General features: G+C 33.2%; 1 protein-coding gene across 1 annotated transcript in view; it reads left to right on the top strand.

Annotated features, from left to right (window-relative positions):
• The window catches only part of RELCH (RAB11 binding and LisH domain, coiled-coil and HEAT repeat containing), a 120992-nt gene that overhangs the window by 74376 nt on the left and 32806 nt on the right, over positions 1-13810 (top strand). The window contains exons 14-19 of the mRNA XM_007457529.1: positions 1480-1620; positions 2069-2233; positions 4427-4574; positions 8699-8855; positions 9725-9848; positions 11672-11720. Coding sequence (XP_007457591.1) covers positions 1480-1620; positions 2069-2233; positions 4427-4574; positions 8699-8855; positions 9725-9848; positions 11672-11720 — 784 coding nt within the window. The remainder of the gene's footprint in view (positions 1-1479; positions 1621-2068; positions 2234-4426; positions 4575-8698; positions 8856-9724; positions 9849-11671; positions 11721-13810) is intronic.

Raw genomic sequence — 13810 nt, 5'->3', positions numbered from 1 at the left:
TTCCAAGACAGAGATGAACATCACATGCTATCAAAGAAGAAGGAAACTGTTCCACACTGCTCCTAGTACTAGAATGCTAAGCAGTATTAATAATGGACTTAATGTTTCCTGCATGGACCTGCACTTTCTTGTTCCCCACTGTAACTGGTAACAGTAAAACCTCAGTGTGGTCATGGCTTAAATGGAGTAAAGCATCCTGACTTGTTCTGTGGGTTCCCTTAGCATATACTGAAACTAACTGCCACAGTTGACCTCAGGCTAGATCATTGCAAAGCAAATACCCAGCTGAAGTTTACTCACCTCTGTCCTTTTGCCTGTGCTGATATTAACCAAAAAGCCCTTTTAATACACTTTAAAAAAAATTGGGGGGAGCAATTTTAGCCTAAAGGATAAATAAACAAGGCTGTACCAAAAGGCATATTCACCAACCTAAATGTAACCAAAATTTGCTAAACTTACATATATTTTTGTCTCTAAAAGTCAAAACAAAAACTAGGTCATTTAGAAATGTCTTTTAAGACTTTGCTTTGCATACCAGATCACACTGTAAATTTATGAAAATGATCATATCCTTTTATTTTAACTATTATATGTAAAAGTAACTTAAAAAAGTTTAAAGAATTTTATAAATTGGTCAACTTACAATAATGGTACAAAAAAAGGGAAGGAAGGGCAAGAACTTGTATAACAGTAACACTTTATTCTAACCTCAGACATTAATTAGGCTAAAACCATGGGGAAACAATTGTGTGAAATTAAGACACAACAGTGGTTGACATTATATTAAATAGCATCTGAAAATATCAACACAGTTTTTTAAGCACTTTTAAAGTTTACTCTCATGTTTCATCATCCTGTTTTAATATTTTTTCTCAGTTCTTCAGAAAACAGAACACCAGGATTTTATGTCTCCACACTCCTACCCCAGGCAAATGTTTTGCTTACCAGAGTGATTTTTGTAATCCCTCCTATTGTTATGACTGTCAGTGCTCTTCTCTGAGTTGTACAGGTAGTGGTAGAAAAGTCATTGTCTGTTTATAGCAGAGTGTTGACTGTTGATTGGCCAAAAGGCACTGTGGCACTGTAAAGGTTTGAGGGATTGACACATATTTAGTAAAAATACAAAAATACGCTGGGAGATGGTTAATACCAAGTTCAGGGTAGATGTTATCTTTAGAGAGGGAGTTGGAGGAAGGGGAGAGGGTGGAGAAGAGTGGTATCTCTAATGTCTTATGTCTTTCAAAAATGAGGACTTGAAGCAAACATAGCAACATGTTAATATATATTTAATCTAGATTTTGAATACATGGATATCTCATTATTTTCTATCCTTTTCTGCTGCGAGTGTAAATAAATAGTAAAACATGTTCCTGTTAACTGATTCACTTTGTTATACAGCAGAAACTAACACACCATTGTAAAGCAATTATACCCCAAAAAAGATGTTAAAAAAAAAAAAATGTTCCTGTTTATTTTCAGAAAGAAATCCGTAGCTCCTTGGTTCTTTCAATGTTGCAACAGATGTTAATGGAAGATAAGGCAGATTTGGTAAGAGAAGCTGTGATCAAAAGCCTCGGTATCATTATGGGATACATTGATGATCCAGACAAATATCAACAGGTATGTTTTTCAGAATGAATCCCATTTATTTCATTATAAAATTCCAAATAGTATAATATTCCAAATCTCTGATTCAGATATCCTATAATCTATAGTAGGGATGGCAGACATGTCAACTTTAACCAGTTGAAGTTGGCTGCCTGGTTTCAGTTCTGCTATTTCAAGGAGATGCTTTGATTCATTTATAGTATCTGACACAGCTTTCTGGCAGTAAATTGGCAACAATTGGCAACAAATTGGCCATGTTACCACCCTTTCTCTTTGGTTTTCCCATCAACGGATAAATGACATTTTTCTTTAAAGAAATTGGGAAGGATAGGATTATGAATGGTTTTCTTTCTTGCTTAAAATGTCTGCTAAATGTACTGCAGTGTATATTTATTACATATTATTATGGTTTTTAGGTTTTTTTTTTTTAATCTACATTTTGCCTGTTTCCTTTTCGCAGGGTTTTGAATTGTTGCTGTCAGCCTTGTGTGACCCCTCAGAAAGAGTAGTTATTGCAACACATCAAGTATTTTTACCAGCTTATGCTGCCTGGACTACAGAACTTGGAAATTTACAGTCTCATCTTATACCTACATTGCTGAACAAGATTGAAAAACTTCTCAGGGTAAATACTTCCTTTATTTATATAGTTAATAGAAATTTAAACGGTGTGTTCTAAGGCATCTTGAAAGAATGTTGGGGGAACAAAGACAGAAAGTACCACTTAGTGAACATTCTAATTAACTACCTGTTAAAGACTCTATTGGTCTGGAGCCAAGGGAGATTTGAGGAAGTTTTGCTTGACTGAAGCTAGAGGAGAAAGAGCATGGTCTGCCTTTTTTTAGCTAAAATAGCACCTTTGTGGCACTAACTCGTATACTATTCACAGTGCTACCTCTTCCTAGCCTCTTCTGAAGACTTAAATATTTTAGATAAAGTGTCAGCATCAGTTCCCAGGATGCAGAGATAACTAAAATATGAGTCTCTAAAGCTTTCTTATTTATACAGTGTCAAAATGCTTTACCTTTTTTTCACTGCAGTAGTTCATGTCCTGACTTTTTAAAGTAAACTTTCCATTCTTCCCAAGTAAAAGAATTGAAGAAACAATAGAAACTTCTTGTTGTAATTTTTGTACTAAAAGTCTCTTTTAGAGTCAAGAAAAACATTTCTTTAATGCGTATTGATTATGTACTGTTAAGGTAGATACTTTATAAAGTATGTTATTTCAGTCTTATAACCATTTGAATTATATTTTGTTTTTTTGTGTGGAAACTGAGTGTTTAAGTAACTTGCTCAGGGTTCCAAAAGCTGTCAAATGACAGAACCAGGATCTGATATCAGTCTCTAAAACCAAACTCTTGCCCTTTTTACCCCCAGATTTTAAAGGCTCTTAAACATAATGTATTTTAACTACTCTGTAGATAGTCTTATATGCATACACATGTATTCATTTAATTTAAAAATTGGGCTATTTTTTCTATAAATTTCAAAATGGGTGTTAAAAAAACTATAAATAGACTAGACTGAAGTACTCCTTTTTATGAAACCTAGGGAATTTTTTTAAGTATTTTTTTTTAATATTTGCATTCCTTCTATCTGAGAATTATCCGTACCTGGTTTTTTTGTTTGTTTGTTTTTGGGGGTTTTATAAAAATTTATTTATTTATTTTTGGCTGCATTGGGTCTTCCTTGCTGCACGCGAGCTTTTCTCTAGTTGCAGTGAGCCAGGGCTACTCTTCGTGCAGTGCGCAGGCTTCTCATTGTGGTGGCTTCTCTCGTTACGGAGCACAGGCTCTAGGCGTGCGGGCTTCAGTAGTTGCAGCACACCGGCTCAGTAGTTGTGGCTTGCGGGCTTTAGAGCACAGACTCTGTAGTTGTGGCACACAGGCTTAGTTGCTCTGTGGCATGTGGGAATCTTCCCGGACCAGGGCTCGAACCCGTTTCTCCTGCACTGGCAGGCGGATTCTTAACCACTACACCACCAGGGAAGCCCTGTACCTGTTTTTTTTTTTAGTTCCATTTCATAACACAGCTAATTCCACATTGTTGCTAAACATAGCTGCAGTATTCAGCACACAAGGTAATTCTTACATGAAGAAATTAACTAATTTAGAACTTGATAGTAAAAAACTAACATATCTGATATTTCTGACACAGTTGTTATTTATAATATAGTAATGACATCTCAAGTGGATTTCAACAGCAATAAATGCTTTCCTCTCTAATGATTCTATTTTTCACTTTAATATTTGGTTTCTGTGTACCATAGTGATCCTTTTACTCTTTTTTTTTTCTGTTATCTCTTTCTTTTCTTTTCTTTTGACATTTCTTCTCCTACATTTTATCTATACATTGAATTATTTTAAAGTGCTTCCAATGCTGGCAAATACAGTTGTCACCAAATCTATAAAAGGAGTTAGGAATAGCAAGTACTGCTGCTCGTTTAGCAGTTGAGCGTTGAAAATGATTCCTGTGGCTCACTTTAATTTCTTTAACCTGACTTATAAAATGTCAAAAGATAAGACTCTCTTAAAAGAAAAAAACCTGTAAAAGAAGTTCCATACAAATGAAATGACTGATGTTCATCCTAAAGTTTTCCATACAAAAGATTCTATTACTTCCACAGTGCCTTAGTACTTCACATTTTCACAAACTCAGAGAAATTCAGAAAAGATTCATGGTCATCTCCATTAGGTGTGATGCCTTGAGTCTAACATACATGTCCTTAAATGTCTTATTGTTTGCCACAGAAAGGAAGAACATCATAAATACATAACCTCAGAAGTCTAAAGTTAGCTTTCACCTCCTTATATTTCAGGAAGGAGAGCACGGGCTGGATGAACATAAGCTCCACATGTATCTGTCTGCCTTGCAGTCCTTGATCCCATCTCTCTTTGCATTAGTGCTACAGAACGCACCTTTCTCCAGCAAAGCCAAGCTTCATGGTGAAGTGCCACAGATAGAAGGTACTGAACTTAAATTATGGAAAGAAGATGTAGAATATTAACAGCTTAGCTTCCCAAAGAATCATTTCTGATTAAAAATGTAAAAGTCACTTTATATGACAGCATAATTACTAAAATGTATTATATGTGTGGAACTGCATGGTCTTAGATTGTATGATATCTGGGGTGAACTATATGGCTTCATCTTTTATGGATAAGCCTCGTGGTATTATTTTATAATATTTGTACTTTCTTTCCATTCTTAATCTAGAGCCTCTTATTATAGCCTTTTTTTCAGTGTTATAAGTCAGAAATAAGCATTTTCTTTCATTAATAGAGCTGAATTAATAGTTACTAGGGCCAGTTTATGAAGCTTTTCATTTTCACTTTCTTTATATTTTTTCTACCCCAGCTATTTCATCTTATTTTCAGTAGGGGAAGGTAAATGTAATTACTCTTTCCTGCTATGTCCTTGATAGGAATATAAGCATATGCAGCACAGTTACTTTTTTTTCCAAAAAAAGAATATGATTTATTTTCAGAAATACATGAAATTGATAGCAAGAGCCAGTATTTTCTTAGCTCAAAGTCTAGCTAACTAGTAAGTGACCTTTGATCCATGGTACATGGTAGCCCCACTGCACCTAACCCCCAGGATAAACGGCTATAGACAAGTTATTAATATGTATGAGATTCCTTTGCAGCTTTTTCAGATTTGTGGATTAGCCGTGTCTCTTATGGGCTTCTGATAGACAAAAGAATTATAACATTGAGAAAATCAACACACAGTGTTTTTAGAATTATAGTTTTCATGTAAAGTAAACTGGGCTACCTATAATCTTTGGGATATGAAGCAGTGTGTCCAAGAATACACAAAGCACAGCATAAAAATGGTGTATACTGTTAGAATGCCAGTTTTACTTTGAAAATTGAGAATGGATGGGGTAGAGTTAGTTTAATATTTTTTAATGATATTGAGGAGAATGAACATTCAAACTTTTAAGATAAATCTTCATAAAGCGCTCACAGCTAGCTACTTTAGGTTCTACCCCTTCACTCATTAAGACACTTCATCTGCCTGGGGACTTTCCTGTCTTTCTAATTCCCTCTCTTTTCCTTTCTATCTTGCTGTATTGTTCTGCTGGGGCCAGCATAACGAAGTACCATAAACTTAGTACTTTAACAACAGATATTTATTGTTTCACAGTTCTGAAGTGAGCTCTCTAGAAGTCTGAGATCAAGGTGTCAGTAGGGTTGGTTCCTTCTGAAGGCTGTGAAGGGAAAAGCTGTTTCATGCCTCTCTCCTCGCTTTCTGGTGGTTTGCTGGCAATCTCTGGTGTTCTTTGGCTTGTAGATACATCACCCCAGTCTCTGCCTTCACCTTCACATTCCATTCTGTGTGTGTGTGTGTGTGTGTGTGTGTGTGTGTGTGTGTGTGTGCGCGCGCGCGCATGCGCACGCACTTGTCTCTGTCCAAATTTCCCTTTTATAAGATCAGTTATATTGCATTAGAAGTCCACACTATTCCAGTATGACTTCATCTTATCTAATTATATCTGCAACAACAATATTTCCAAATAAGGTCACATTCTGAGGTTCTAGGGGTTCGGACTTCAACATATAAATTTTTAAGGGAGACACGGTTCAACCCACAGCACTTGCTATCATTCATTCATTTAGCAAATAATTCTTAAATGTCACCCATTGCCGAGCACATGTTAGAGATTAGATAGAAAATTTTCAAAACTACTTTACCATCCTGAACATATTCCTTCTGGTGTTTATGTGACCTTTCCTTGTGATTATGTCTTTATCATGCCAAAAATAATCTTTTAAGTTCTTATTGACTTAATTTGACCCTCTGACTTTTAATAGTAGCTGTAAATGTTAATGTTATTATTCTCACATGTAGGTTATAATACATTTATTATAAATGAGGAAATATTATATCCTTATTTAGGGTCTATCTATATATCTATGTCTCTGTGTCTATCTGTATGTACATCTGTATAATTTGGGATACAGTTTATTACAAGTGAAGATTTAATAGTTTTCTCTTACATAATGAAAATTCCAGAGCACTAGCTAATATTTATGTCAGGCACTATTTTAAACACTTGGGATACACTCATAAACAAAACAGACAAATATCTCTGCCATGAAGAGCTTACATTCTAGTGAGAGGGAAATACATTGAAGAGTCATAATAGTTGTTATTTTGCTGGATTTGAATAATTGTGGTAATTTTTTGACAATAAAATACCTATTAAAATGGCATTCTGGGGACTCTTCTGTATGGTTACAAGTTAGATGCTCAAATTTTTAAAAATCTTTTTAAATAGAATAATGTTTTGAGGTCCCTGAACCATTCTGATTGCTTATCTGTTAGAACTGAGTTATCCGAGTAATTGCTTATTTCTTGACATTGTTTTGCTTGGACCTAGCTTTAAATCTTTGGACCTCACTTTGCCTATAATAAATCTTGACATTATATGATTTACTTTTAACTGTTCCACTATTTTTCAATAATTTGTCAGTATTTTTGAAGGAATAATATATTGATACATTCCATCATAGTATCGCAGATTGTGACCAATATGATATAATCCTTTTTGAAATTATCAGATATGCTTCGACAATATAGAAATATGAAGTACAGATATCCCTCACCATCCAAATCTGTTTGATTCCTAGGTTGAGATGATGACAACTCAAGCAGAAACCTCAGATAGTATGGGATACCATGTTACCTAAATTCATTTATTTGTTTGTTTGTGTGTGTATTATGATATCAAATAGGAGACTTCAGCTAGCAAGGAATAACCTTTATCTGTACTTAAGATATTGTTAAAAGCCTTGGGCAGCATAGGAGGACAATACCATCTTAATTTTGTCTTTGAGCACTTTTAAAGTTATTTCATATTTTCTTAAGTTTAATAATTATCATTACACCATTAATATGTTTTGAGAAAATGCTGCATCCTTAATTGTGTCTTTTTAGGGTGTTAACCTCTGTGCAGGAGTTGCTAGGCCATTAGGAATTTCTGTTCAACAGTTAATGAGCTGTTGGTAGCATTATTCACTTAACAGCCATCTAAGACCTGTTCTTTAATAACCTGGAATCTAATTATGATCTGTAGAATCATAGATTTTATTGATGTGTTCAAATTTTACAATATACTAGTGTATATTCATGTTTTATTTACATAATTTTAAAAGTAATTTTTTCAGTTTTTCCCCCAAAACTTTTAAAGTATATACATGAGACTCTGGTTATAATATTTATAATACATTTTTTAATAATAATTTTGCTTTATCTTACTGGTCACTGGTTTTAACACTTTATAGTAACTTAATGTTTATCAAACTATGGAACATTTTTAAAATAAATCATTTAATATTGGAGATTAAATACTTAAGAAGCCTGTTCAGCTCAAGTTTTAATGTATTTTAGGTCATTATTCTCTGTTATTAAACAGTTTTTCCCTGCTGTCAACCTATTAGTTTCTTGCTACCTGAAGGAAATATTTTATCATAGTTATTAGTTTTTGACATAAAGAGTCTGGTGGAATTACAAGTATTTCTATTTTTTTAAAACCAAATTCAAATCCATATTTTAGCTGAGATCTTATTTTGTGGCCAATTTTAATTTAAACTAAGTGAAATTTTACTCTTCACTGGCAAAGCTCTTTCATTACAATATTCATTTACTAGTTATTTGGTCTCATAAAATCTTAATTTTTGAGATTTGCTAAATTTGTTCATATATGACAAAAATTTACAGTTGATCCTTAAACAACAGGAGTTTGAACTGTACATGTCCACTTATATGTGAATACTTTTCAATAGTTAATGCTATAGTACTACATGGTCTGTGGTTGGTTGAATTTGTGGATGTGGAAGAACCTCTGATACAGAGGGCCGACTGTAAGTTGTAGGCAGATTAACCCCTGATTGTACAGGGATCAACTGTATTTCATTTTTTTCTAAAAATGGTTTAATTAATATATTTTAGTTTTATATTTAAAGTCTATAATAAGCTAAATAAATATTAGGAGTCAGAACCTTACTTTTCTTTTGACAGAATAGCTAACTTTCCAAACTATCATTTTCTATGTGATTTATTTTGCTTCTAATTTTTATAGTGACTAGGTTCCCTCGGCCTATGTCGCCTCTTCAAGATGTGTCTACTATTATTGGAAGTCGTGAGCAATTGGCAGTACTGCTACAACTTTATGATTACCAGCTGGAACACGAGGGTACAACAGGCTGGGAGAGTTTACTATGGGTTGTCAATCAATTGTAAGTTACCACCTCCGTATTCATTTGGTACATCTCAATCAGTTGAATGAAAGATAGCTCACTATATTTAGCCTGGGCACTGAGGGACAAAATATAACAAAATATTAAAAAACATGGGGAGGGTGGGAGGGAGGGAGACAGAGAGGGATGGGATGTGGGAGCATATGTGTATGTGTGGCTGATTCACTCTGTTGTGGAGCGGAAGCTGACATGCCATTGTGAAGCAATTGTACCCCAATAAAGATGTTAAAAAATAAATAAATAAATAAAATAAATTAAAAAATAAATAAATAAATAAATAAAAATCTCAATTTAAAATCAAGTAAAATAAATCATAACTTCAAAGAAATAAAAAAAAACAAAAAAAACAAAGAGCAAAACATAACTTGGCATCATCTATGGTAAATTTCTTTAGGAGAGGAGATTTATACTACTAGATATGTAGTTATTTATCTATGAAGATGGTGCTGCTGTATTATGTCAGAAGACCTATCTGCTGCCTTATTGTCTACAAGTGGTGATGGATTTTAAACTACATCCAGACTTTTCATTTTTGAGGCTAAAGTGGATGATGCCATGTTAGCCAAGCTCTTGTATGAAATATCAGTTCCATTGATTTGAGTCTCATTAACTCCATACTTAGAACCCTACCATTAAGATTCCATATATTTTATGGCAATCAGTTAAAATTTATTTTAAGAAATTTATAGAATATAAACTGAAGACTTTGCAACTCCTTTGCATTCCAATTTTACCAGCTATGAAAAGCAGAACAGAAGATATTGTTAGATTTGAATTGTTTCAGAAATTGGCAAGGAAACAGTAATTTATTTGTACCCCTGCCTATTTTTCTTTCCTTTCATATTCAGGTTGCCACAGCTTATAGAAATAGTTGGCAAAATTAATGTTACTTCAACTGCCTGTGTCCATGAATTCTCCAGATTTTTCTGGCGCCTTTGCCGGACATTTGGCAAAATTTTTACAAACACTAAGGTAAAAACTTGTATTCCATGTTTTCTTATATGCAAGAGACATAGAAATGTAATGTGTTAATTAATGCTATAGCAGAGTAAATAAAAGCGTGAGCCCTTCCTTTATTCAAATTATCTTTTAATACCTTAGAAAACTGTGATAGTAAAAGAAAATTCTAGTCAGTAATATTCTTCTCTTTATTGATTTTCAGAAGAAGATTTAGCCAAAACTTAGTTTGCATCCAGATTTGGATATAAGATCTACTCACTGTGGATATCTCAAAGCTTTCTAGCATAGGAAGTATCAGCTAGGGGACTCAACTGTGATTCTTTGAATGTGCTTCTGGTACTTTACCATCTACCACAGATTCAGGAAGCAGCCATTTGCTCAGCATGCTTTGGTCAAAACTTCAGGTGATTGTAGAATCAAAGCAGCTTGTATAGAATACTTGCTACAAGATACAAGCTCTTGGAATGGAATGGACACTTGAGATAAATGCTACATATTTCAATCACTGTCACATTTGCCTATCTAGGTTATTCTGTAGTTTTAGCTATTAAATTGGAATGTCCTTAGGTCCCACTTTCTTCTTCAATCCTGTTAATCCATTTGTCTTCATAGCATATTGTTAAGCCAGTTCTTTAGAACTCTAATAAAAACATAAAAAGATGTAATTGCTATAATCAAATGTTAATCAAGACATTTAAAAGGTAAAAATTTTGTGTAGCTCTTTACTATTAAACCTGTAGTTACTGAAACATTTAGAGCATGACAGTTTGGTATAGTGGACTGGATGGAATTTGGAAAATGGGTTATGACCCTGTTACGTTTGTATCCTATGATAAATCATTTAATGTGTCTGTGCTTAATCTTTCCATGTGTGAAATGAAGAAGTTGCTTCAGTGTCATTTAATTCTATAAGTCTGATTCTGTAGATTAATCTTTTCACAGTGGTCTACATCTCAGTTTAAATTGAATTTGTAAATTAATATGCCTGACCTGTCAATAGGAGGACAAAAACCAGAGCTTGATGTTATTGTAGAAGAAACAAAATCACTTTACATTTTTCACTAACATGTAATTATTAAACAAATATAATTTGATTTTACTGGTAATCACGCTTGGCACAATTTGTCTGACATCTCCAAAAGAAGTAGCTGTTATTTATTTTACTTTTTTTACAAAAACAATTAGGAGTTCATTTTAGCACTTAACAGTAAGTGGTTGACTTCAGTGGCCTGAAATCTGAAATCCGATAATGTTAAAAATAAAAAATTGAAACAAGCATTTGCTTTAACTTAAAATTTTAATGTTAAATTCTGTACTTGATGTTTAAAGTTAAATTTAAAAGAAGTTAAAGGCTAACCTAAGCCAATGGATATCACATGATGAATATGTTACTTATTGAATACCCTAAATGAATGGAATTTCATTTTCATTCCTTTTATATACAGCAAATTTTTTCAGTAATTCTAATCATATAATATCTGCCTAAATACCCTTTCTAACATCAAGGTCAGTTTTAGGAGGTAGTAATTTCAAGCACTTAAAATCACCTTGGAAATTATTTTAATTTAGTGAAGGAAACTAAAGACCCTTCAGAAAACTTGCTGACCTGAATTGATTTTTTTTAATATTTTATCTCTAAAAGGTGTTGTTTTCAGTAACTTAACTCTTCTTTTTTCCTATGGCTCTTAAGAATTGTTATGTTTTTGACTACTTGAATCAACGGTCTATAAAACAAAATAAATAAATAAGTAGTGGTAGTAAACATTTTATTTATTTAGCCATTGATTGGTCCGTTGAACTTGAGACTTTCTGGATCTTTTCTTTGGGTTGCTTAGGTAAAACCTCAGTTCCAGGAGATTTTAAGACTGTCTGAAGAAAATATTGGTAAGTTTGTTCATTATTACTTTTAAAAACAATTGAATCTCTTTACTCCAGCAAAATACTTTATTCATTGTATATAAAGTATATAAATAAACTAGCAAGTACAATTGAAAAGGAAGATTTATACTATGGAATTCTTGGTTTTACAACTCTGCCACATCTAATATCCTTCCCATGGGGTGGCAGTAAGATTAATCTTTGTCACTTTGACTGTAAATATCTACCTTCACCGTAATCAAATTGACCTAAGGCTGAGCTTCTCAAGCTGAGTACTTGTACCCTTGGAGAGTTGAAGCAGTATATTCGAGATACTGAAAAGGAAAAAATAAAGAGCATCTAATTCATAATTAGTTACTTAAAACTTTTCAAACTTAAAACAAATTGTAATTGAAGAGAATGCAAGGTACACATATACGTTTTTTAAATGAAACATGAGATTTTAAAGAAACTACAGGCTTTAATGGGCAGTTTCAGCCCCTCTGTTCATAGTTTTCACTTATCTGTCATAAGAAGTGTAGTTGTAGCACCACTGGCCTAAGAACTCCTTTATGTGTGGATCTTATGTCCATGTGTATTTTTCTAATTTCTTAGGAACAAACTGTGAAAAATGTTGGGAACAAAAATGTATAGCCCCCCTGTTTTGTTTTGAAACTTGGTTGATTTTGAATGTATAGGTAATTCTTATCTCAGTCCTACCTTAGTGATTTGAATTGAGTCATCTGAAAAACTCCATTTGGGGCCGTCCTCAGAGATAGTTAGAGAATGAATAAATGATTCCCTTTAAGTTTGAAAATGTCGATGAGATTTTTTTTTTTGACAAATGCTTCCCAAAGTTTATATTTAATAGCTTTCCAAAGGGTTAATGCTTGGAATACCTAATAGTTGGTATTATCTCTTTAGTTAATTATTAATTCTGATGATAAATTGGTGAAGAATATTTATTTTTGGAAACTGATAGCTTTTAGAATTATTAGTTAGCTGTGAATATTTAGCTGTTCATATAGGAAGTGATTATTAACCACTGTATATACAGTCTGTATCTGTGAATTCAACTTAAGCTTATGTTCCTAGCCTCAGATTTACCTCTCAGCTACCATAGTCACAGTCAACCAACATCAGTACTCCCCAAAAGAAAAAATTACCCTTACCAAGAGAATAAACAAACCTCAAATACGAATTGATATGAAAATGGAACTTTCTTTTTTGCTGAAAATTCTTTCAGGACAGTTAAATACATTTTTTCAAATCAATTTCTTTATGTAATACTTTCTGAAAAGAATTTAAAACCATATTAAAAATAGATAAAAAGTAATTTTAAAAAGTTTGAGTACATAAAAGTAAATGTAAAGCACTTAAAACAGTGCCTAAAAATCAATAAGTGAGAGCTGTGGTACTATAAATAGCAACTGTCATATCACCTCTGGAACATTTTTATTTTTAAATCATCTATGCATGCTGCATAAGAAAATCTCTTATGTTACAGTAGTCACAGGACACTCACCTGTGATTGGATGCTTTCCCCTCTCCCCATGCTTTACTTAGCCTCCCTACTCCATGAAAATAATCAGGGTTCTGTCTGGCTGAAAATTCCTATACAGGACGCAGGAGGAGCTCTGGAACTAGGCTAGCACTGAAAACTAAATAGTATCTCATATCTGGAAGCAGGTAAAATGTATATCTGGCTGCCTCCTTTCAGCTGAGTGCCTTTACATTTTACTGAATACTGCAAATTGAAAACCTGACAATTTATGAAGACCTGCTTATACGGGCACTTGGGAGAGTGTTAAAGAAAGCTCTGATTTCTGACTGTGCAAATAACAGTAGAGCATCTCATTTTGGTTATTAAAGTTTTTCCCATCTATCAAAACTGTTTATGCTAATGGCTCTGAAAAGTATTAAGTTGTATAATATTTTCACAACCACCAGTGGATATGTGTTTTAATCAAAATATTTTTCAAAGTAATAATATTTATTTGTAAGCTTTGTAACCAGTTGTAATTTTAAATATAATTTGTCTTATGACTTTTTGCTTTACATTTAAAGCATACTCAGATTTTTTAAATTGTTTTTGTGATTTTAGATTCCTCAGCAGG

The sequence above is a fragment of the Lipotes vexillifer genome, unplaced genomic scaffold (assembly GCF_000442215.2).
Source record: "Lipotes vexillifer unplaced genomic scaffold, Lipotes_vexillifer_v1.1 scaffold125, whole genome shotgun sequence".
Lineage (NCBI taxonomy): Eukaryota > Metazoa > Chordata > Mammalia > Artiodactyla > Lipotidae > Lipotes > Lipotes vexillifer.
This window is presented reverse-complemented; position numbering and strand designations above follow the sequence as displayed.